This window comes from Osmerus mordax, chromosome 16 (assembly GCF_038355195.1).
Source record: "Osmerus mordax isolate fOsmMor3 chromosome 16, fOsmMor3.pri, whole genome shotgun sequence".
NCBI classification, from domain to species: domain Eukaryota; kingdom Metazoa; phylum Chordata; class Actinopteri; order Osmeriformes; family Osmeridae; genus Osmerus; species Osmerus mordax.
The window spans coordinates 4,245,156-4,270,296 of NC_090065.1; the positions used below are offsets into that span (position 1 = coordinate 4,245,156).

General features: G+C 43.5%; 2 protein-coding genes across 2 annotated transcripts in view; both read left to right on the forward strand.

The window, feature by feature from the left end:
* Window positions 1–14,118, forward strand: part of pde1cb (phosphodiesterase 1C, calmodulin-dependent b) — a 44,241-nt gene extending 30,123 nt beyond the window's left edge. The window contains exons 5-19 of the mRNA XM_067253860.1: window positions 3,628–3,741; window positions 4,628–4,810; window positions 5,616–5,682; window positions 5,817–5,933; window positions 6,451–6,591; window positions 8,630–8,730; window positions 9,051–9,179; window positions 9,333–9,434; window positions 10,450–10,570; window positions 11,568–11,649; window positions 11,923–12,043; window positions 12,987–13,162; window positions 13,467–13,688; window positions 13,839–13,901; window positions 13,989–14,118. Of these exons, the coding sequence (XP_067109961.1) occupies window positions 3,628–3,741; window positions 4,628–4,810; window positions 5,616–5,682; window positions 5,817–5,933; window positions 6,451–6,591; window positions 8,630–8,730; window positions 9,051–9,179; window positions 9,333–9,434; window positions 10,450–10,570; window positions 11,568–11,649; window positions 11,923–12,043; window positions 12,987–13,162; window positions 13,467–13,688; window positions 13,839–13,901; window positions 13,989–14,005 (1,756 nt within the window). The 3' untranslated portion in view covers window positions 14,006–14,118. The remainder of the gene's footprint in view (window positions 1–3,627; window positions 3,742–4,627; window positions 4,811–5,615; window positions 5,683–5,816; window positions 5,934–6,450; window positions 6,592–8,629; window positions 8,731–9,050; window positions 9,180–9,332; window positions 9,435–10,449; window positions 10,571–11,567; window positions 11,650–11,922; window positions 12,044–12,986; window positions 13,163–13,466; window positions 13,689–13,838; window positions 13,902–13,988) is intronic.
* Window positions 14,119–23,853: 9,735 nt separating this feature from the next.
* neurod6b (neuronal differentiation 6b) lies at window positions 23,854–24,858 on the forward strand. Its single transcript, XM_067253657.1, has one exon. It carries the CDS (start codon window positions 23,854–23,856, stop codon window positions 24,856–24,858), a length of 1,005 nt encoding a protein of 334 aa, XP_067109758.1.
* Window positions 24,859–25,141: the final 283 nt, after the last annotated feature.

Consider the following 25,141-nt stretch of genomic DNA (forward strand, 5'->3'; position numbering starts at 1 on the left):
GCTAAGTGATGGGGAAGCGGTTAAGGGGTTTCAAATGAACAAGGTGACTGTCACTCCTGCAGGCAGCTGAAGCTTCCAGTTTTCAGTTTCAGCTGTGTGTCCTTCTTTTAAAGTTCTTGATATTCCAGGTTCTGAACTGATTCCACCTCTTCTTTGGCCCAGTACAGTATTTCAGCGTTTGATGTTTGTGTGACGTAAGGGGGAGGGGGTGTTTTCAGCCAATCTCTGGTGTTTTTTCAGAGTTTTCTTCCCTCCGTTGGGTTTTGACAGATCTGTCAACTGAACCTCCCACGAGAGACAGGCATTGTTCAGACGACACAAAGGAATGAATCCAGTGACCCAACATGTTTGAGGGAGTACTGGAACTTGAACAGATTTGTGATAAGCAAGGGAACCAACCAGCTGGCTTTCTGTGGAAAATGTACAGTACGGTTTAATATTAGGATAAAATAAAAATGTAAAACTGTCAGCTCGGCCAAATAAGTTTGAACAGCAAGTCTGTTAATACAGTTATATATGTCAATTATGCACTTCTCTCAGTGCTCTGTCCTAAATGTTTTCTTGTAACCTTGCTCTATCCTTTCAGCTTTTTTTGTTAAACATTATGAACATGATTTTCATTGTTTGAGTCCATGCACTAAGCCACAGAAACCATTGTTTTCATGCAGGCAGTTTGGCAGGATACGACTGAGCTTAACTGAGTCATCATGTTCAGCAGGGTTTTTCTGTTATCTGTCCAAACCTGTGTGCGTTCTCTGAATACATGCTAATCTCCCCGGGTGATTACATTGACCTGAGGCATTGATTACATGCTGCCTGGCCCGGAATACCTTCACAACGCAGAACATGCTGCAGGATGGAGCAGCCAAGCTCTGCTTCCCAGTGGTGGTCCGCACAATACTGTCTCCTCTGTACTATGTGGGAAATTGTCACTGGCAGGTGTTGGTCAGACTGTTGTCAAGTCTGATAAATGCTCTTACATGCTCTTCTACAACCACATGTGGACAAATGTTTGATTTGGTCCTTTTTTAAGGTTGGGATTTATTTTGAAAATTAATTCCCTTCTTGGAAAATGGTTGTTGCCTGTGTTTGTTCTCAGCACACAATTGATCAAGAATGGTCTTTTGTGGGTCAAAAACTGGTCAAACACAGTTGAAAACAACCCTGATTGCTCCTGTAGTTGTATTTGTGTTCACTCAGAGCAGGCCAACCAAAGCCACATGACCCACCACAACAAAAACTAAGGGAAAATCCTCAACCTGATTTTGTGCTGATGCCTTCTCCTCTCCCATCTGTTCCCTCAGTAACGCAAAACAAAACAGAATGTGTTTTGTGTAGGAACAACAGTATCAGAGGACATGTCATCATTCACAGCGCTGGTGGGGGAACAACATGCTGCAAACAAGATTCCCCTCTGGAAACAATAATGGCCGGGTTTCCCAGATTCGTTAAGAAGCTCTTAACGCTAAGAGCTTCTTAACGAATCTGGGAAACCTGGCCAATGTCTTCTCCTACTTCACAATATGCGATGCACATTGTATTGTGTACACACCTTTCACAGTGTAAGAAGCATTTCCCAAGCACATGGTTGTCATTCAAACGATAAATTACAAAGGCATCATTGATTTAATCTATTGTAAAGTCTGTGTTTCCCATGAATACCACTTAAAGATTTTTAAGTGGTATTTTTGACTGGAAAGAGTACACTATTCATCAGGAATAACTGAGCGCTGTTTGCTATTCATTTCAAGGGATTTACCTCATTATCTAATGTAATCTCCAATTATCTAATCAGCATTGCACATTCGCTCCAGATACCTCTGTTGTTCAGACTCATGATCAATATGTGAGTCTGCCTACTTTCTGAAACATGATTGGTTAAATTTAGGAGGCCCCTCAGTTTGCCCTCTCGTATGACCTTGCAATCTGATAGGTGGATGCTATTAACCCGGTCTGTCAGTTTCTTCCAGATAAGAGCAGAGTAAACAGGCCCATTTTGTTCAGTCGACAGTGGGCATCCATTCAGTCGACCGTCAATGTTTACCTTCATATACCTCGTGTCAATGCCAATCTCCAGCCTCCCGTCTCAAGTGTCCCATGACTTTGACATATCGTTTTAAATAAAGTTTTAGACATATTTCCATGAACCCAGGATTGAATTTTGAATAAATAAGGTTGCAATGGAATCTAAATTTTGAAAACACCACCATGACATTGGAAGTAGGCCACTGTTAAACTAATTTAAGAATATGGGAGCACTTAGTAATCAGCTTTGAGTCTGGGCAAATAGATGCAATTAAACAATGTTGTTAGCACATGGCTTTCTAGCTATTGACAGACAAACAAAAGCCATGGATTTGCAACAAAGCTTGTCTGGCAGATAAAGAAAATCTTTTCTAGGTCTTCAGTCGATGTGGCTAACCATGGCTTTGTTGAAGAGCATTTCTAGCGGCATTGCTTTACATAAAAGCAAGAAAATTACCAATTATTGACTCTAAATCACAATGACTGAATAGCAATCTGATTATCAAGTTCTTTCAGGGAGGCATAAGTATCTATTCCTTTCTCCATGCAGACTTGGATGGAGAATGTTCACTGACACACAGCTGTTGATAATAACTGTCATTAGTCAATGCATGAACCATGTTTTGTGTTCTATGTCCCATAGAATCCCAGTACTGCACTTAGGGTTGCCATTTTCACCAGATTTGCAGTAATCTTACTCTGCATCAAAGTTTCTTGAAGACAGTCAGTGTAATTCACACCCATAGTGGTTGTCATGCATCTGTGCAGTGGCATTTGGCAGGAGAACTTTGTTGCTTGTTGGATGATGTTGTTTTGACATGGCCAGAGCAGAAATCAGTGGCCATCGCAAATTGTGGTTGTCTGTCCCAATGTTGTCTTTCTGGGGTCAGGAGCGGACTGCAGATATCACAATATCACACAATATCAGCAACTACAGCAAATATCAACCAAATAATCCAAAGCCTTTAAAAGACGACCTTTTTGATGATCAATGTTAAAAGTCTGTAAGGCCCTTGAGCCTCTACTGGTCGCCCAGGCATGCAGCTGACTGCCAAGGCTGTGAGGATATTCCCTGATATCACATTGCCCTGTCTGGCCTTATTGGCTAAATGGAAACCATCATCTTAGACTTAGGAGAGAAAATAATGCACTACCATCCATTTTTAGAACCTCAAAGGAAGAACCGGATGACACAGGTTGCTAAAGGTTACCACGTAGAGAGGCTGAGATTGCTTTACTGTAGATTGCCTTGCTGTTTGCCATTTGTTTTGATGGGATACCAAACAATGTTTGCAATTGATCTTTGCCAATTCCCAGGGATGAGTCCCTTGGTGGTCTATATTTGCCATTTTGAAATTGAGGAATAAGGCATCAAAAGATGATGATGGAGGTCTGCTTACCAATGTGTAAATAGGTTCTTGTCTTCATAACTGTCAGTTACTTGCTGAACCAAACAGCATCGGCAAAGATCTAAGAAATGATCTAAGAAATAGATCAATATAATTGAATATTGTAAGATGTAATTCATGGAAATGTAAATTAAGTTGTTGCAGAAAACTGAAGAATTTAAGTTTTAATGAAAGCTTTGTTTCTTGGTTGCAGGTTAAGGTGCCTGGTGAAACAGTTAGAGAGAGGGGAGGCTTCCCTTGTGGACCTGAAGAAGAACCTGGAGTATGCTGCCTCTGTACTTGAGTCTGTGTATATCGAGGAGACCAGGTAGGAACACTACTGAATATGTCAAATTCAACCTACACTCTGTACAAATACACATATTGGAAGGTCTCCAGGAAAGGGGTCTCAAAAGTTAGGAAAAGCTAAACCTAACCCTAGCCCAATACCCCAGATGGAAAAACAAAAAGCTCAATGACTTTAGGTAGGGAAGAATATACACTGATATCAACACTATGACAAATAAAGTAATATTACCCTAACGTTTCAACAGGTTAGATGACCAATGGTTTGTCCATATATACTGACAGGTTAGTTATGGGTCAGATTATCTCTGCTCCCCCTTGTATATGGCAGGCTGTCGAGTGTCCTGCAGATGTAGATAGCAGAGTCCTGCTCCTTTCACGTCCTGCAGCCCAGATATGACAAGGCTTATGGAATTATGTAACTCTGTCGTCATGCTGGCCCAAGTTCGGATTATGGCAAGCCAGGGCATGACTATTGACATGTTTGTCAGGACACTTTAGGTGCTATACGTCCAGGCCCTCAGATCAGGCCATCTTCTGATGAGAAAAACAACATAGCGTCCAGCATTAAGTCTTTGCCTGATGTACTTTAAGTAACATTCTAGTGAAACCGGTGAAGGTTGCACCACAAAATGTAATTTTTGAACAATGTTTTAATTAGCTTGTCAGAGTTTGAATGTTACGTAAGAGGTGATTTATGTAGTTTTGATCTCAGACCAGAAACCAGCTCTGTGCTGTAGTAATTAGTGCTGATGGATTTATCTGTCCCGACCCTCCTGAGTAGGACCAACCGGTTTATACTGGATCTTAATGGGCATTATAACAAAAATATGAATGACAGATATACTGGGCGTCATCTCAAACAGTATGAATAACCTAATGACCCCCCTCCTCCCTCCTCCTCCCAGGCGATTGGTGGACACGGAAGATGAGCTCAGCGACATCCAGTCGGAGTCGGTGCCGTCGGAGGTACGTGATTGGCTGGCGTCCACCTTCACGCGTCAGATGGGCCTGATGCTGCGGCGAACGGAAGAAAAGCCTCGCTTCCGCAGCATCGTCCACGCCGTGCAGGCTGGGATCTTCGTGGAGAGGTGAGACGCTGGTCACGTGACACGCCCACCAGGAAGTGCCACGTCAGGGGACTCACACACACACACGCTGACACACACACACAAACACACATGGAAAACACACACACACAAACACATACTCAAACACACGCCTCCATTGCACTTTAATAAAAACAGACGTAACAAATGCCTTGAAATAAAAAAGAAATGGTACATGTTTGTGAATATTGACAGTTGGAAAGAGCAAAGTCACCATCCATCACTCCCAAATCTATTTTGCAATTCCATTGCAAATCAGCGTGTTAGAATGACTCCGTCTGTGTGTACAGCCAACACACAATTCATCACAGTGCGCCTGACAAGCATGAAGAACCACAGTTTCTTCTCAATTCGCAGATGAAAATGGCCTTTTGCACCATCAAATACTCAAATGACTTATCATTGCAATATAAGTTTGTCCTCGCACTATATGGTTATGGTTATGCACCACCAGACCATAGAAGATTGGATGATTCCTTGTAGGTGAAAACCTACTTGGCAACAAACCTGTTTCAAATTCGGATTCTGATATGTTTCAGGAAAACATGGTCTTGATTACAGTACATAGCAACAATACACATAATGTATCTTACTATAATATCATATGAGAACTCCTGTTTTGTCCTTTACTTTTTTGTCCTTTACTTTTACTAAGTCGATGCGGTGTTTGCATGAGCTGCGTTCACATTTGAAAGTTGCCGTTGGGTTTAGTTTTTGGGCCCTGCTGAGCCTGATGCGTTGAAGCTGCTTGTCAGCCCCATTTGATGTCTTTACCTCTCTCAAACAGGATGTACCGTCGAACCTCCAACATGGTGGGCCTAAGTTACCCTCCGTCTGTCATAGGGGTGCTCAAGGTATCACACACACACGCACACACACACAGTTTAACACGTAGTTATTTGTTTAAAGTAAAACTGTCATTTAAAAAGGCAAAATAAGATTGTAAATGATTCAATATAATTATTTTCCATGTTTGTTCTCCTGACAGCATGTGGACAAGTGGTCGTTTGACGTGTTTGCGCTGAACGAGGCCAGTGGGGACCACGCTCTGAAATTCATATTCTACGAGCTTCTCACAAGATACGATCTCATCAGCCGATTCAAGGTGAAAACTTCTCGGAAGGCTTGTCAGTCACTGAATGTGTCTAATTTCTGTGTGTGATCCTCATTCATGATGAGACAACATGAGAGTAATGACAACTCAGGAAGTGGTTAGGCTTCAGTTCTTCTTTTCTGAGTTCATTCTTTCCTTTGTAGCTGGTTGGGTGACGAAGGAAGATAGTATTCAGCTAAGTGTGACTAAGTTGATGACTGAACACACTGCTATGCCGTGTAAGGAGCTTAGTGTTGGATCCTGACAACCGTCTCACTCTAAAGATACTGATTCAGCATTGTTTTCATGGTTAGAGACACCAAAATGCCTTGGAGCCGTGTAGAATGACTGAACAGGAAATTACTTAAAAATTGGAAACCAATTGAATGCATAATCGTCAGTCCACAGTCGTTGAAAACGAGAAGTGTGCGCAATAAATATAATCATGATTAAAAAGTATGATTTAATAATAACAAAAACAAACCTAAATGTGTTCCTTCCCTCGTGGATCGCCTTTGCTACACTTCAGATCCCGATTTCGGCTGTGGTGTCGTTTGTGGAGGCCCTGGAGGTGGGCTACAGCAAGCATAAAAACCCTTACCACAACCTGATGCACGCGGCCGACGTGACCCAGACTGTCCACTACCTACTGCTGAAGACTGGGATGGTGGTGAGAGGCTCTCCCCCGGACGCTCACCGTCACACACACGCAATCGTTCACACAGTGTGCGTTTATTCCTGAGCTTACATACGTTTAGCACAAAGGCTAGTGTTTCGGTTGCTGCTTTCAGTAATCGCAGCTTTGATCGAGCCTTGTTTCAGGTCTTCTATACATAGATCGTCGCATCAGTGGCTTGGCGATCATTTTGCTTGTTCGTCAAAGAATCCATCAGCATTTGAAATGCTCAAATTGAAATGGCTTTTTGACAACAATCGTTTCATTGTAGATTTAGTTAATTTTCCCATTTTAATAACACGCTCATTGTTGCTCGTTCGTTCTCAACTGTCATGCTCAACACAAAGACTTCATATTTACTGTTTTATTTCATGTACTGTTTATTTCTGCCCGTTTCTTTCTCCTCCCTTCTGTGGTTCCATATTTGATGTCTTGCAGTCACTTGAGGGCTTTTCTGTCACTGAGCTATCAATACTAGCAGCAGAGTTGTGTTCAAGCTCCACACAAACAACTCCACACACACACACACACACACGTGTGTGCACGGACACACACACACACACACACACAAACACACGTGTGTGCACGGACACACACACACACACAAACACACGTGTGTTCACGGACACACACACACACACAAACACACATGTGTGCACGGACACACACACACATACAAACCCCCTTTCCTCAGTCTGTTTATTTAATCACTTTAATAAGGTTCTAGCGACAGCTGTGTGTGTGTTCCGTGGGCCCTCAGAGTAACTGCATTAAGAAAAAGGGCTCTGAGGCCCCAGGAGAAGGAATGGCATCAATCATTCACCAGGGCCTTCCAGTCTCCAGTAAATCAACTATCAACAGGTCTCTGAGAAAGCGGGCCCACAAGGAAATGTGGCAGAAATGGAAGGGCAGCCATTTTGTATTCCTGCTCTCTCCGGCTGATTAGTCAACACTATCGATTTTTGACAACCCCAATCTCGATCCCACACCCCACTGACACACACACATACACACACACACGTACACACACACTAACCCATCACACAAATATACTCTTGATATCAACCCTTCATTTGGGAAGGCTTTGGAGATCCCCTCAGACTTCTTTCACACCGTCACACGTCACACGTCTTCAGTTTAAGTTCAACCCTGAGATACACAATTATTTTACATTTACATTTAGTCATTTTAGCAGACGCTCTTATCCAGAGCAACTTACAGTAAGTACAGGGACATTCCCCCGAGGCAAGTAGGGTGAAGTGCCTTGCCCAAGGACACAACGTCAGTTGGCAGAGCCGGGGATCAAACCAGCAAAATTCAGATTACTAACCCGATTCCTTAACCGCTCAGCCACCTGACTCCATTTTAGAAATCAGATGACGTCAAACGGAGGGAGCCGCTGCTGTCTTTGTTGCCATCACAACCCCGGATATAAGAACGCATTACTGTTGTAATAAGAGAAGCTATGGTTTCTGGGTACGCTTTATAGGGGTATTAAACAGCAATATCAAATCCAAGAAGCTATTCCTTTTTCTTTCAAGTGGCTGACCTCAGTCACTACGTGGTCTCAAGAAAACTGATTGGAGACAATGTAAGCATGATGGAGTTGGATGAGGTTCTTAATGAGTATAATCTCTCTTCCCTTCCCTTCACCTGCTCTCTCTCTTCTGCTTCACTTCCCTCCTTCACTTCTGTCCTCTCCACTCCTCCTCTCATCTCCTCTCCTCATCTCCTCTCCTCATCTCCTCTCCACTCCTCCTCTCATCTCCTCTCCTCATATCCTCTCCACTCCTCCTCTCATCTCCTCATCTCCTCTCATCTCATCTCCTCTCATCTCCTCTCCACTCCTCCTCTCGTCTCCTCTCCTCATCTCCTCTCCACTCCTCCCCTCATCTCCTCTCATCTCGTCTCATCTCCTCTCATCTCATCTCCTCTCATCTCCTCTCCACTTCTTCTTTCCACCTCTCATCTCCTCTCATCTCCTCTCATCCCCTCTCTCCTTTCCTCATCTCCTCTCCCCTCCTCTCCTCAGCATTGGTTGACTGAACTGGAGATCTTTGCCATGATCTTCGCAGCTGCAGTCCACGACTACGAACACACTGGAACCACCAACAACTTCCACATTCAGACAAGGTACTGGGTACTGGGCAATGAAACACCAACCTCACCAACCGTTGAGTCACCAATCAATGTGTTCATTTAAGCACAGTCGCCTTTACTTTCGCATCAGGGAATCCTGCAGCCTAAACACAGAGGCTAAACCAATAGCACAGTACATCAAACTCAATGACTCCATAGCCCCAGACCAGAGGAGTCACGCTGGAACAACAATGACTAGAAAATTGTAGGGAACGCAGGAAGAACAAAGGTGGTAGAAGAGATTAAATGGCATGAAAGGGAAGGAGTATAGGAAATGAAATGTTTCACCTTTGGACACATTTCTCCTCATTCAGGTCAGACACAGCCATCCTGTACAACGACCGCTCGGTCCTGGAGAGCCACCATGTGAGCGCTGCCTATCGCCTCCTACAGGACGACGATGAAATGAACATCCTGTATAACTTGTCCAAGGATGACTGGAGGTGAGGGGGAGAGGCGGAGGTGGTAAATATTGCATGGATTTGGGATGTGAAGCCAGGGCCGTGGTGGTTGGAAACCACACCCTACAGCCTAGCACTCATCTCTTTTCCTCTCCACCCCCCTCCCTCTCCGCATCTCTCCCTCCCTCCCTGCAGAGAGCTGCGGGCCCTGGTGGTGGAGATGGTGCTGGCCACAGACATGTCCTGTCACTTCCAGCAGGTGAAGGCCATGAAGAACTTCCTCCAACAACCCGAGGGGTGAGTCAGAGGAACTTCCTGGAGTCTCTCTCCTCCACCTCCCTCCCCCTTCGCCCCCCTACCCCGACCGCTACCGCAAACCGCTCTTGTCAACCGTGGCTTCCCATAGCCACAAGGTACAAGAACCTTGTCGGGTGACTCACCCCCACCCCATTAGGTATCAGTAATTCCTCCTGCTTCAGACGAGTAGAGTCGCTGTCGGAATGTACCAGATCCTCTAACCGTGGGGATGGAGCCATCAATCAAACCATCAAACGGCTGAGGAGCAATGAATTGTGAGAGCGAACATGTCTGCCGTGATAACCGGAGCAAGGCAAGGCAGAAGAGTCTCATACAACGTATTCTCCTTGCAGGCGCCCCTTCTCTGGGACAATAGGGGCAGGGTTTCTCGTACCACACTGAATCTGTCAGGATGTTATATTGCAGGACGGTCGAGCTAGCTGGATTGATCTTAGATCGCTCACGGTCGCCCGGGTTCAGGAGTGTTTTTCTCCATATTTCTCTGAATGTGCCACAGACAGAGTCTGGCATCCTGCCAACCTCAGCATCAGCCCTGGGCAAGGTGCTGCAATGACAGCAGGAATAGAAGGGAGCTGTTTGTGTATGCGCCCATGCACATGCCTGTGTGTAAAAGGGAGGAGAACCCGCGCGCGCGCACACACACACACACACACGAGCACTGATAAAAAGAAAATCTTGCACAGTCAGCATAAATGTGTAACACACAATCTACTCAAGTGGGAAAGTCACTCTGCTCCCAGCGAGCTTTAAGTCTGCTAGACCCAATCGGTGTTGTACTGTAGCAAATGCTGACGGGATGGTGGTGGTGAGGGAGGGGGGGGTCACTGCCTGAATTGATGTGTTTCTCTGTGTGTTTGTGCGTTTTTCTCTCTCTCTCTCTTTCTTTTTTTTTTACTGTGCGTTTATGTGTTTCTCTTTCTCTCTTTGTGTGTTACTGTAATGTGTTTCTCCGTGTGTTTTCTATATATCTCTGTGTGTTTCTCTGTGCGTCCAGGGTTGACAAGCCCAAAGCCCTGTCCCTCCTCCTCCACACTGCAGACATCAGCCACCCGGCGAAGAACTGGGACCTGCACCACCGCTGGACAGCCTCCCTGCTGGAGGAGTTCTTCAGACAGGTGGGAGTCTGTCTGACTCTGGGAGCTCCCCCTGGGGGGGGGGAACACCAACATGGCCCCACAACTACTTTAATTGGTGTGGAAGAGAGAAGGAGAGAGAGGGAAAGGGAGAGAGATGAAGGAATGAGAAGGGAGAGTGGTGAGTGAATGACCGAGAGAGAGAGAGAGAGAGAGAGAGAGAGAGAGAGAGAGAGAGAGAGAGAGAGAGAGAGAGGTGCTGGAGTCTATCACCTGGTTATTTAATTGCCTTGTGTTTTTATCTAACATTTGTTTTCTTATGTGTCCAATCCCACGAACACTGCAGCTTTTAACTGCTGCAGTGTGGTCATTAAGTGGGCACCGTGCTCTCTCGCGTCCTTCGGTTTGCTTATTTTTGCAGAAAGGGAACTAAAATCAACCCTAAAACGTTCTTGTGTGCCATAAAACATCTGTTTGCGTCTGCAGAACGACAACAGCCATTAAAGTGTCATAGCTTTGCGAGCACTGAATATTAATCACTCGCCTTGTGGCTCACATTAGCATCATCCTCACAACGTGTTTGCAGAAATGCCTTGGCAAATGAATAGCCAATAACAAAAAGCTACTGTCGAGAACATAGCTTACTGCCTGGCTTCTCTCCCTTTCTCATTTGTTTGTAGCAAATCAGCCTGGAGAAAATGAAACACATTTGTGACATAAAAGTGCTCCTGGGAGGAGCTCTGGTTGCATCTGTTGATTATGTGGGGGCTGCAGAGGCCCCCCACTGGGAGACATGAGGAAATAGAAGGCTGTGGTCTGACTGGAGAATCGGCTGAAAGGAAAAAAGCCACAGATTGCATCACGCATGACTGTCACATGGGCTGACTAGATGTCTGTAGTGGAGCTTTTGTTGTTTTTTTCTGTGGTGTGTGTGTGGTGTGTGTGTCTGTGTCTACACTAACACAGCTTTGTGTTTTATAGATAGAACACATGAGTGAGGCTGCTAATGTTGTTGCTTGGCTGATTTGACTGTCTCCAGGGAGACAAGGAGGCGGAGCTAGGCCTGCCGTTCTCCCCGCTGTGTGACCGCAAGTCAACCATGGTGGCACAGTCCCAGATTGGTGAGACACACACACACACACACTTATACACTCAGTCACTCACTCACACACACACACACACACACACACATACACACTCATAAACACACACATACACTTATAGACTTATAGACACACACACAAAAACGCACATTTACAGTACACTCACATATAAACACACACAGAGGCACGTGTATGCACACACACACACGCACACACACACACACACACACACAGGAAGACACACATCCACTCACACCCCTTCTGTACTTCTGTACTGCTCTCTGTCCCCAGGGTTTATTGATTTCATCGTGGTGCCCACCTTCACAGTTCTGACGGACATGACAGAACGCATCGTCACTCCCCTCATCGATGACGCCTCTCACTCGGGCCTCAGCGGCTTCAGACGCTCCAGGTCAGCCACTTCCTGTACCACTTCCTGTACCACTTCCTGTTCAACAATGTGTGAAAACGTTCATTCCTAACACCGCTTTTATTAGGAGTAAATCAGGTGACACTTTGTCAGTCACACAGTAGACGGCATTCTAAACTCTGTGCCAGCGTTCTAAAGGAACAGCCAGAGATGAAGCCTGTGTCAGGACCCAGCCGTGTGCCCTGACATGGAGGTCTTTAGAGACACTAATTCGCTGTGATGTCTCACTGTCACGACTCTTAACTAGGGCCCAGCAGTTGGGTGGCACGCAAGACAAACTCACTGACAACAACAATAACAAGCCCTTCATACATTTCTCACAGAGCCTCCTTTGACATGCGATTGTCCTTGCGTATCCAAAACTAGACTTTTAATCCATGGAAGCACTTTTGACCTAAACTTTCAGTCACTTAGTATATTTTTACCGTGTGTTTCCTAACTGGTCTCTGTATGTGTGAGGAGAGACTGAGTCTCTGGATAGTGTCGTGGGTGTTTGCACCTGCGCATCAATATAAACTATCTTTCTGTCAGGGGCCATTACCATCACTCAGCAAGGCTTCAGTCTAGAGTTAACCAACTGGAAATCTGAATGGTGTTCTCTCTCACTCTGTCTGTCTGTCTCTCTTTCTTTCTCTCTCTCTCTCTCTCTCTCTCTCTCTCTCTCTCTCTCTCTCTCTCTCTCTCTCTTTCTCTCACATACACATACTCCCTCTCTCTCCATTACTCACTTTTCCCTCTATACATACGCACCTGTCTGGATATATTGTCGGAATGTGTTGTCGGAATATGAAGGGACGCAATCCATTTATTGCACTCAATCACCTTGGGGTTTTCTCTTCTTGTCTTTATTTCTTTTCTCTCCCTTTCTCTCCACTTGTCTCTTTGTCTTTCTCTTTCTCTCCCTCCCTCTCCCTTTTTCTCGTAGTTTGAACAGCATTAGTTCAGAGGATGCTAAGCAGGGCAGTGTAAAGAGCACGGGTTCTGATGGGAGCTCTCTGGGTCACTGTTCCCTGCTGACTGTGGACCTGAAGAACTTCAAGGCCCTGTGGAATGAGGAGGTGTACCAGAACCGGGAGCGCTGGAAGACCCAGGCTGCGAAAGGTAAACCTCTTCCCAGGGAAGTCCGATGACTTAGCGGTTAGAGAATCGGGCTATTAATCAGAAGTTTGCCGGTTCGATTCCCGGCCATGCAAAAAATGACGTGTCCTTAGGCAAGGCATTTCACCCTAATTTCCTCGGGGGAATGTCCCTGTACTTACTGTAAGTCGCTCTGGATAAGAGTGTCTGCTAAATGTAAATGTTTTGGGACTGCTCTGATGAAGTCAAAACTAAGTATCTTAAAGACATCCCTTCAGACACGCAATGCAGACACCCAACCCGCATTGTGTGTATTCCAACTGTCCAGAGGCTGAGGAGAGGGCCAAAAGAGAGGCCGTTGAGAAGGCCCTTCAGGAGGAGGCTATGGAGCCTCGGGAGGGCCAAAAAGTACCAGAGACAACAGAGTCAGCCTCCAAGGGCCCCGAGGAGGGGGAAGGCCCCGAGACAGAGGAGCTGGTGGGTGGGGAGGAGGCAGGGGACAGGCCACAGCCTGGGTGCTCCTCTGACAATCAGCAAACACTACAGAACGGTACGTCCTGTTACCTAGTAACAAATACAGAATGGGATGTCACGTTACGTAGTAACCAGTACAGAGAACTTTTATTTTGCTGTGAACTATACTGGTTTTAGCCATTGAGATGACTAATAACAAAACGAGTTGTCGTGTCTGAATGTCTAGGAGACCTGTCTGAGGGCGGAGAGTTTCCAGACTGTGAGCAGAGTCAGAATAAAGCAGCTGTTGGTAAGCGACCGCAGCGCTACAGTTTGTCGGCCATTTTGAGGTGATAAACGTGATACGAAATATTCCCTGGATTGTTTCTCTTCACAGAGGTAGCGATGGACTAATGGCCGCTGAGACCGTTGCAGCCCGGCTGTTTGCTGTCAACCTGCATCCCACTCCTCTCCCTGGGAAGACTCCTGTAGAAAGAACCATTTCTGAGTGTTTACTGCCCTCTAGAGGACAATGACAAGACCTGCACCTCTCATCACTTTTCCTAAAACCTTTTTTTTTCTTTTTCTGGGAGTCGTAATGAGTTCTGCTTGGACAACCCCCCCCTCTCATCCTTATCTGTCGGGTGACACGAATAAAAAGATGACAGAAGCTTTCTCAATCAGGACTATGGTGGTGATAATGATGAGGATGATGATGATTGTGATGTTGAGCCTGATGATGAGTCCCAGCTCCAGCTCATTTCCAGACGCTTTTCTCCTTCCTCTCCTCCTCTCTTCTCCCCTGGTGTGGCTCCAGACCTCTCATGTCTGTTCCCTGCTCCACAAGACACCAAACATAGCAGCCGTCTCTGGCTCATTAGGTTACTGCTGGCTGCTTGCAATCGTTAAGGCACATTAGGATCCTGTCAGAATTCCTATTTCACTTCAAATAATGTTTTCGTATCAGTGTTTTTTTTTTTGTGTATGTTTTTCTGAAGCCAGAGATTTCCTTAGTCCACAATCCAGCCACACCAATAACTGCATGTTCTGTTTTTGCACCTCATTTCTATATCTATATATATATATTAAAAAATGTAATTACAATTTTTCTTTTCAACATATCACACACTTAAATGTATATTCTCAGTTGTAATTTTTTTTATCTTATACTTAATGTAAAGTACTTTTTATGCAATGTTAGAAAGGAGAAATGCTTTGGTTGTGTTTGATTTCCCTCTCACTGTATGTCCCTCAGAGGATTCCGTAGCTGTTCAGTCTCTGTCAATCGTTCCTTTTGCACTATTCTTTGCACTGCCTTCTGGGTGTGTAGTGTATCGAGGCTGTAGAGAGGCTGTAGTGCAGAGTCCTTCATTGAGTCTACAATGAGTGGACTAGCTTTCTCTGAAGCTAGAATTGCTTTTCCTTTTTTCTTTTTGGTAATAACTCGATACGTGTCGTTTTGAATGTGCTTTATTGTACAGCTAGATGATTAATTCATCATGCTTTTGTGATGAATGTGCAGCCAAGTCTTTGTCTCAAACAGTAACAGCTTTCTGGTTTATGTTTGCCAGATTCTGAAAACAATAAGACACATATACTCTGTGTATAGACGATACAAATATTACATATAAATGACATGTGATATATGTGCATATGTAAGATATAAAACAAACCTCTGCAATGCTGTTTTAGCTTTTACTGTATGTGGAAGGAAGAGAAGAGTTTTTTGGGAAGTATTTGCAAATATGATTGTTATGTCTTTATTGATGTGCTTCTTTATTATTTGACATTTTCTTTGGTGTAGACTGAATCAGAAATGTCCGTCACTTTTTACTCGTAATAAGCAAGAAATGGGGTACTGGAGGTATGTAGTATTACATTGGGACGGTAAGGAAACAATCTCAATTGTACAATGATTAAGGAACACAAAATTAATTTGGATATGAACAGGATATTGATAGCATGAATGGGACATAATATTATTGTGTCACGCATCAATATGCTGTAGCATCTATTTAAGACTGGATGTCTGTAGTCAAACCAAATGATTAAATGTGTGCCTATAATGTAACATAGTACTAATCATACATCTTGTCTCTTGGAATAGGTAGAAATGACATCTAACTGTATACACACACTATCCTTGCAGAACTAGAGAAGGAAAATACATACACATATCTACTCTAAAAACTTCTTCCATCCATTTCCAAAGCTTCTGTCGCTAAAGTAAACACATGATCACCAATTTTTTATCAACTGAAACTATAGTTTGCTTTTTACATAGTTGTCTCAGTAAGTGTGATTACAACTCACATATCCCCCGTATTTATCATTTAAGTTTTCTGTTTAAAATGCCTTCTGATTTTGTTCTTCCCCATCTGTAGTTTGATTCTATTACTTGTATGATTGTATATGACATGTTCAGACTGCACGTGTTCTAATCATCACGCTTCCATTGAAGGGTCCCTGTGTGCAAAACTAGAAAACATTATTGCTAAATGTTTTATACAAGTACGTATGTAGTAACCTAATTATTTCACGAAGGCTTGAAATTGACTGATGACATATTGAAGAAAAAAGTTTATTTTAATCTATACTTTTTTCTGTATGTATGGAGCACCCCAAAAAAACATAAAACTCCTGAAGATGTCATAAAACAGTGATCAGTTAAAGCAAAGCATCATGCACTGTGCAAGGGACCAAGGTAGTCAATATCTTTGCTCTTGGGGGATGCAGGTTATGTTGTAAAAGTCCAAACATGGAGGAAACACATTTTTAAGGTGGCCTCTCTGCTCAATGTAATCCTAATTGTATTTATGACTGACTTGTACAGACATTTGTAAAAGTTATTATTACTGAGACAGTCCATCGTTGCTTGTAAAATCTTTGTTTCTTCATTTACAGTAGTTATATCAACTCTATATGGCCGATATCTTACTGTTTTAGTAACCAAGGGTAGGAAAGTGTAAAACCACAGACAAATACTTACGTGCATTTCTGATCTCCTCACTGTGACTTCCTTTAGTGTGTGAGAGAGAGAGAGACAAAGAGACATAGAATGTGTGTGCTTGCGTATGTGTGAGGAAGAGAGAAAGAGTGTGTGTGTATGTGAGAGAGAGAGAGAGAGAGAGAGAGAGAAAGTGTGTGTGCTTGTGTGTCTGAGAGAGAGATAAAGAGAGAGATTGTGTGTGTGTGTGTGTGTGTGAGCGAGAGAAAGAAAGAGAGAGTGTGTGTGTGTGTGAGCAAGAGAAAGAAAGAGAGTGTGTGTGTGAGTGAGAGAAAGAAAGAGAGAGTGTGTGTGTGTGTGAGCGAGAGAAAGAAAGAGAGAGTGTGTGTGTGTTCTTTTCCATGCCGGCCGAGCGGCCTTGTGTGACACCATGCTATGTGACTGCACAGCCGTATCAATAAACCTGAAGTCAAAGGGCTCAGATCACGTGTGTCTGTCTTCATTTAAGAAACACAAGGAAAGTACACCGCTGATGATATGTGGATGTAGACATAGATCAACGTTCTTAAAATGTGAGAATACACTCAGAGAATATATGAAGAATATGATTAAACCAGATTAGAAATAAATACTGTGCATCAGTTAAAATTACCCAGGACGTTTTGGTGAATATAAACTTTATTTTGGACTTAAAGAAACCGGTTAACCGGAATTTTTTTTTTTTACTGGTACTCGATATAGGAAAGGGTTCTATAAAGTTCACCACTAGGTGTCACTGTAATTTATGATATTTCCTTCATCTATAAAGACTTCTTCAATTACAGACTTTAGACACACACACACACACCAGCACACACACACACACACAGACGTGCAAACACGTATACTTCAAATGTAAGCAATGTTTTACTGCACACCATCCCTCATATAGCTCTGCATGTAGGCACATCCACATATACTGGACACGCTAAACCTGTTTATGCGAAACATGCATATTCATAAGCAGATTTGATGGAATTAGTAGAGGTTGTCGATCCATTCCCAACACAACGCCAGTCTAGGCAGAAGGCGAACGTTAATTCAATTACACGACAGCTGTTCCTATGTGCCCATAGCCCATAGTTTCTCCTTTAGCAGAAATCTCCTATTAAACCCCCCTCAATAAAGCATCCATAGCCAGCCTGAGGGCTGCATGCATCTAAATGCTACAAAGAGCACTCAGAAGCACTTTTTACCCTTTAATTTTTCACTGAAACATTGCACGCCTGTGAACTATTAGGTTCTTCATGTAGTCTTGTGAGAATTGCCGATTATCTTAAATGATCTAATTTATTAAGAAGAGTAAGGATGGATATATAGAACTCATTGACTTCATGCTTGACTTCCTGGTACAGTATGTTTGCGGGATGATGTTGTTTTAACTGACATCCTCGTCTCCTGAGGTGGTTCCTTCTACCTGTACTTCTTCAGGTGAATAATATCCCGAAATCAGCAGATATGTGTGTGTGCTTGTATGTGTGCGCGTGTGTGTGTATATGCGTGTGTGTGTGTGCATGCGTGTGTGTGTGTGCATGCGTGCGCGTGTGTGTTGGTGAGAAAGAGGCTGACCTACTCATCTCTGGTTATGGTCTTGGGCAGAGCTCCAGAGCTCCAGAGCTCAGATGAACGTGTGGGACTGTCCCCCTGACCTGTCCCTTCATTACCTGTCTCCCTGAGTGCACTTCCACATAATTCAATTACAGGGCCACTGTGTGGAACTGCCTGTTACTCTGCTCTGGGCCCCTTAATCAGTTTACTTTTCTCTATCAAAAAGAAAATGGCTGCACCTGTTGGTGAGTGCTGGGGTAGTTCTCACCAAACTATTTAAATACTTGTGAGATTAAACAAGTGGTTTAGGCCCCCTTGTGTGTCTAGTCACTTTTACTTTTTGTTTTTTACTTCATAGAGAGAAAGGGGATGTTTTCCTGTGTTCTTTTCCAGTTCAGTTTTAAATTATTTGTGCACTTGTGGACACATACTGTACTTCTATACACATCATGCTTTGAGACTCACCATCAGTATCACAGACATACATGCCTATATGCATACATACAAAAACACAAATCAAAGCTTTACATTACACTTTCATTCTGCTCCACAAATGTATGTACGTCTTGGGCACCCAGGATTTATTACATGAATATTGTCATAAATATTTAGTTTTAGTCATCTATATTTGTGTAGCAGAATAATAGTGCAATGTCGAGAAAGGCTTTGATTAGTGTTTTTATTTCATTATTTCAGAAAATTATTTTTTGCTTCATTTTATAAATGGTTTTGTTTATGCCTAAGACTTTTGCACAGCCCTGTACATACATACACACATACATACAGTATTATGAAAGTTTCTAATAGCAATTAAACCTTTACATCCCTTAAAGGCCTGTAAATGATCACAAGGCCCTGAATTGGATGGCGGTGGTACTCTCTCAGCAGACCTGGGAAACTGCCCAAATTATAAAGAGCCCAGATTCCCTGATTCCCCAGTCTTGACTGGTGACCAAACCTCAAATGGGATGAGATATTTTCTTTTGGCTGAGCTGCTCCCTGCATCATGGAGCTCTGTCAGAGGAGGAGGGTCGCCTGCCAAATGTAAGCTCCTCTGTGGGGGGGGGGGAGGGCAGACCTCTATCAGAGCGCCAGCAGAATGGCAAGGAGCAGACGGACAAGGTCGGGGCACATAGGACGACATTAGACTGTGATCTTGTCACCTACGGCCTTCTGGTGACAAGCTGTACTGATATTCTGCTGTGACGCTGTGGCACTATTGTCATTTTTGTGACACTTTATAGCTGGGTTACTCTTTGTTTTTAATAGGTTTGTGATGCTTTTTAGCTTGGCTGCTGTATGGTCCGTGAAAATAGACACACCCTGTATGATTGTTTAAAGATTTGTCTTTAACAAGTAGGCCCATAGTCACCACAGTTCTCCACTTCCATGTCTCTGCACACATCTCTAAAGACATAGAACAGAACCATGTTAGAGAGCAGAAACAACACACACTATCTGTACACAACATACAAAATCCAGCGTGAATGATCCTTTGTCATGGAAATATAATGTAATGTATTTCCATGGCCAAAGATTAGTAAGACCAGTCAATTGATGACATAAGCCTTCCCATCCTCCTCCTCAGCTGTTTGAAGCAACTGTGACTTTTTGGCACCTGCTTGTTTGGAGACCCTGGATGCACAGCAGGTGGAGGTGAGTCACTTTTTCCCTTCACATCAAGCCTGCACGCAAGACTGGGAAACAGAGAGGAGGAGCTTCCTGACCAGCAAGAGACACAGAGAAGAAAGAGAACAGGAGAGAGATTCAAGGAGAGAGATAAACTGTATAAAAACATGGTAAGAAGTCCTCTTCACTCCACCTTCATTTCATTGTGCAGCTCTTTCTCACGATTCCACCCGGATTTGATGTGTAGCTTAACGTTCTGCCTGCTGTCTGTTGTTGGACACGAGGAGGCCTGATCTTACAATTTACAATAAAATGATGTGGAGTTTATAGCCCTAGGCTATCGTTAGATTTTGAATTGGTCATAGAACTTGGAACCCAATTTGTTCAAATGCGAACATAGCCTACAGCATAATTATATATTCATGTTTTTATACATTTTGAAGATATGAAAAAAATGCTGAGCTAAATTCGAACAGAAACGGGAGAAGTTTGTGTAGGCCTATGAAGCCTATGTTTTCTTTGTAATGTATTATTATCGATAAGTATAAAGTAGCCTAAACCAATGAAAGAAGATGCCATCATTTGATTGATTCAAAGTGTCCATTTATTTTCTGAACATTAGGCTTGAGCCTTGTCACTTAAATAACTTCCTACCTCCTCGCCTCATATGATTTTTTCACGTGTGTTACAATAATAGCATGAACACAATTAACATGTACATGTTCACATGCAGGCTATCAGCGCCACAATATTATATTAAATTAAAAGCTGTGATATTTACAGTGGAATGATGATATCTGATACTTTTGTAATCGCTCGAGTTTTGTAGTGTGGTATTTTCGTGTATATACCGTAACAGATTGCCACAGCCTTTTAGGTGTTGGAGAACAGATCGGCTTTTGAAACGGATGCCTCAAGCAAGCAACAGAGATCTCCCATCTCTCGGCTTCTCTCTGTGAAAAATAAACTTTAAACATATTTTTCATTTTCGAAAACATATCCATTATTCATATATACATAATTTAATACAATTAACACATCTCTGCCACCCACCTGCATGTAGGCCTACCTGCTTATTTCTTATCGTGCGAAACATGACAATGTAGCGAAGTCTGATCAACAATAATTTCTCAAGAAATTTATACATTTGAATTTTGAATTTTGGCTTGGAAAAAAAAGCCTATTTTAATTTCAAGTGTTGCCACCTATCAAGGCTATCATCCCGCACTGCCAGCCACTTTAACTGGAGAGCTGGTGGTTATGGCTACTCAGTGAGGACTTTGAAAAGGGATGTTGATACCAACTATCCTACACACAAACACGTGCACGTGCACACAGACATATACCTACCTTTCCCACCGTTGCCAGGCCCACCTGTGTGGTAGGAGATGGGGCATTGTGCAGCTGAGAGGCCAAGGCAGCATATGGAGATTCTAATTGGCTAGAACAGCACAGCTGGAGGAGGACACCACTCCAAGACATAGCCTCTTATCATCAAACCTGCCGGCCTCCTCAGCCCAGCCTCGAGCCTGAATGCTGCCTAGCCATCAGGAGGCGCTGCTGTAGTTACTGCTGGCGTGCATGCGCGTATGCAGAGGATGTTTTAGGAGGACAGAGCGCTGGATTGGTCTCTTGGAGATTTGTCTCGGCTTTTGATTCTGATTTGAATGCAAAGTATTTCAAATGAAGCTGAAGTCTCAATAAAACATAACAAAAGTCATTTTCGATCTAAAAACAATTTTCACTGGAAATATTTTAGAACGCCTTCATAGATTACCTTTAGTTCCATGCTTGATATAAACTTTTTACGTTGCTACGTACGTAAGCCTGCAATCCACAAAATATACCCAAAATATAAAAGGCTACCATACCTTTGCTCAGCGGTTCAGTCCGCTGTATAACACTTAATCGGCTATATCTCTCTAGAACTTCCTGCATCGACAGCACTGGCTGTCCCAGCGTGTGAGAACCTTAACAACTTCATTTGCACTTCTCCACACACCTTCTTAAAAGCTGGTAATGTGATGATTAAAACAACAGACTGGTAAGAAGTGTCAGCGAGGTTCAGTTTAAAATGGGACCATGTGTTACCGGTGTGACCCGTTACTCAAAAGTGCAGCAGTGCCACAGCCAATTAAAGAGCAATTGAACATTTCTGATGAATTAGGAATCCATTTACCTCGAAGAAGTAGCCTAATCATGTAGGCCTATATATATATATAAATCTTTGAGAAAGCATTCAGTGTTTCCTGAATGACACGGTGAAGTGCATCAAAGCCCAAAAAATATTGTTGAAGGCGCTGCTTTCACGGTTATCAAGATTCATACACCTTTACACAAAGTTCAGTATGGATTAAATCAGAGGATTTATAGACAAATTCTAGCTGTAAAATACATAACATCTCTCTCTCTCTCTTTCTTTCTCAACCACACCATGATTTATTACCTGAAAAGACAAGAGAACTAATTAGTGCAGTAATTAATTAATATAAATTTGCATATTTGCATTTGCAATTAGTGCAGTCAACTGATTAGTCTGAGATTGGGAGTTTGACTCATCAGATGCGCGCGTGTGTGCTGGACCAGAACGCTCAGAACGCTCAGAACGCCAGCTGAGGCATTTTGGGGGGCAGGCAGTGATGAAGGAGAAGGCCTTTATGCGTGTGTGGGTGTGTGTGTGTCTGTGTGTGTCTCTGCGTGTGACAGAATGTACTCTCCTCAGCTCAGGCTGTCACACACAAGTATTAAATGAAGGTGATTTCACATTATGCATTCTGTCATTGTTTAAAGCAGTAGACTTCTTCAAACTGAGGCAGGGGCAAAAAATGGGCACTGTAATTACAGCACTAAATAATAAGTAAGAGTCAAGCATTTGTATTTGATCAGAGTCGTACAGTAGTGCCCAGGATTTGGAAATTGATTATACATTCTTATCACATTCTTTGGGACAAGGTCATTCACATACATATTTGTGTGTGTGTGTGTGTGTGTGCGTGCTTGAACAGGCTGACTGAAGAGTGCATATACCCATATCCACAACCAGCTGTGCCCCTGTGTAGATTTGGCCATGTGCCATTGGGCCCTCTCCATGGGGTGTATTTAATGTCTGCAGAGGTACTGGAGCTAACCAACACTATAGGAGGTTCTGCAACTCAACGCCCCCAGAATGCTCCCCGGTTGCTGCCATTTATTCTTTAATTTGACAATAATAAGCAATACAGGAAATATATTGCAGACTTGATAACAGAACATCAGATACATTGTTCTAAATGCCATGTCTCTGCACAGTTCAGACACACACACACACACGCACAAATACTCACACATACAGAAGCACGCACATATTATAAACTTATGTTTAAATGATAGAAATGCTTACTTTTCCTGAATGTATTGCATGTTACAAACACGATGCAAGTCAATATTTTCAATTTAACGGAGAAACTCCTTGACTGAAATAGACTGTCCAATTGTCTGACAAGGCTGATATTAGCTGTTATCCATCCTTGGTCTGTGTTTTTGACGGTAAACGTGGGGCTCCTGGTGCCCATTACAGGAGATGCCAGATGATCAGTGAGGAATGGAGGTCTCGGGGGACAGCAACCACGTGACCAGCGCTGCCACAAGACGTCAGCGGCAGATGGCATGGGTACCCGCTCTGGCAGTTGGCATGAGTGTCATTTCTCAAAGAGAGAGAGAGAGTGGGAGAGGAGCACGAAAAGAGAAAGAGGGGGAATAAAGAGAAAAGCTACTTAAAAGGTATATTTCATTTATTTCGTTGACTTGGAGAAAAAGAGTTTGTGGCGCAAATACTGAAAGGATATTTTGGAACATGCATGCTGCACGCTAACAGATTTCAGGTGAGCTACCTTTATTATGGTTTGAGCTTTGTTAGTGTAGCTTATCATGATCTCAAATGCATGTTTTTACCTATACTATGAATTTTGATTTAAGAACATTTGTCTATGTTTATTATAAGCCTTTTGGCATTTCTTGAGCCTCTACTTGAAGGGGGCGTCTGTCACAGGTCAATTGACTAACAACATTTAGGGTAACCACACATGTCACAATTTTGTTCCGCTTCGTGTTGTTTTCCAGGATGTTGACTTTACCGTTCGAAGAACAAGATATGATGTGTGAGCCCAGGTTCGGTGCAAATTATCCTCGCGAAAGCTTACCTGTGAACCTCGACCGGGAGCCGACTCGACAACACTTTGATGAAATGTCCAATTCGGAAACTAGAGACGAGGACGATGATATTTCAGATAGGGAGGAAGAAGATAGAGAGGACGACCAGAATGAAAACGACCTCCCAAAAAAGAGAGGGCCGCGTAAAAAGAAAACCAAAGTGAGGAATGAAAGGGTCAAAGTTAGACGCCAGGAAGCTAATGCGCGGGAGCGCAGCCGAATGCACGGGCTCAATGACGCACTGGAGAGCTTACGCAAGGTCGTGCCATGTTACTCTAAAACTCAAAAATTGTCCAAAATAGAAACACTTCGACTGGCAAAGAATTACATCTGGGCCTTATCAGAGACTCTGAGCGCAGGAAAAAAACCGGATCTGCTCGCCTTTGTGCAAACCTTGTGCAAAGGATTATCGCAACCGACCACTAACTTGGTGGCTGGCTGTTTGCAACTGAACGCCAGAAATTTCCTCACAGATCCCAATGGCGATGTCATGTTTTCTGCTAGGCCGCCTTACGATACCATATACCCGTACCCGAGCTCTGATGTAAACACACCTGCCGGCCACAGCAGCAGCACACTGGACAGCTCCAAGCCCTTTCGACACTACAACTACGGTGGTGCTTACGAGCCCTATTACGAAAATGCGTCCCCCGAGAGTGGGAGTCCACACTTCGATGGTCAGTTAAGTCCTCCTATGAACTTCAACGGGATATTTTCCCTCAAGCACGACGACACCACAGAGTATGGGAAGAACAACCACTACGGCATGCGGTACTGCGCGGTGCCTGGGCGGGGGTCCCTCGGGCAGAATCCCATGTACAGAGTGTCCCCGGAGGGTCGTTTCCCATATGACTTGCATCTACGCAGCCAACCCTACCAAACACAGGGTGAAATGAACGGGTCTTACCACAATTAGTGGGACATAAAGGATGCAATTCCCCTCTGAAGCGGGCCTAACGAATTCGCTCCCCACAACAGATTCAAGGAGAACCCTTATGTCCGTTATGTACGCTTCAGACATTTTTTACAATTAATTTGTTGTACCCAACCTTACTGATCTGTACGTTCTTTGTTTTCTTTATTGACCTCGATACTGTACACTGTTTTTTACACGTATGTTTATTTTTTATTTGTTATCTTTATCTGTTTTAATCATTGGCCTATCAGTTAGCCTAAACAATTGAATTTAAATGGGAGTG

What these genes read in the sequence shown, in the direction of transcription:
- neurod6b (XM_067253657.1), top strand. Translation starts at nt 23,854, where the DNA reads ATGTTGACTTTACCGTTCGAAGAACAAGATATGATGTGTGAGCCCAGG.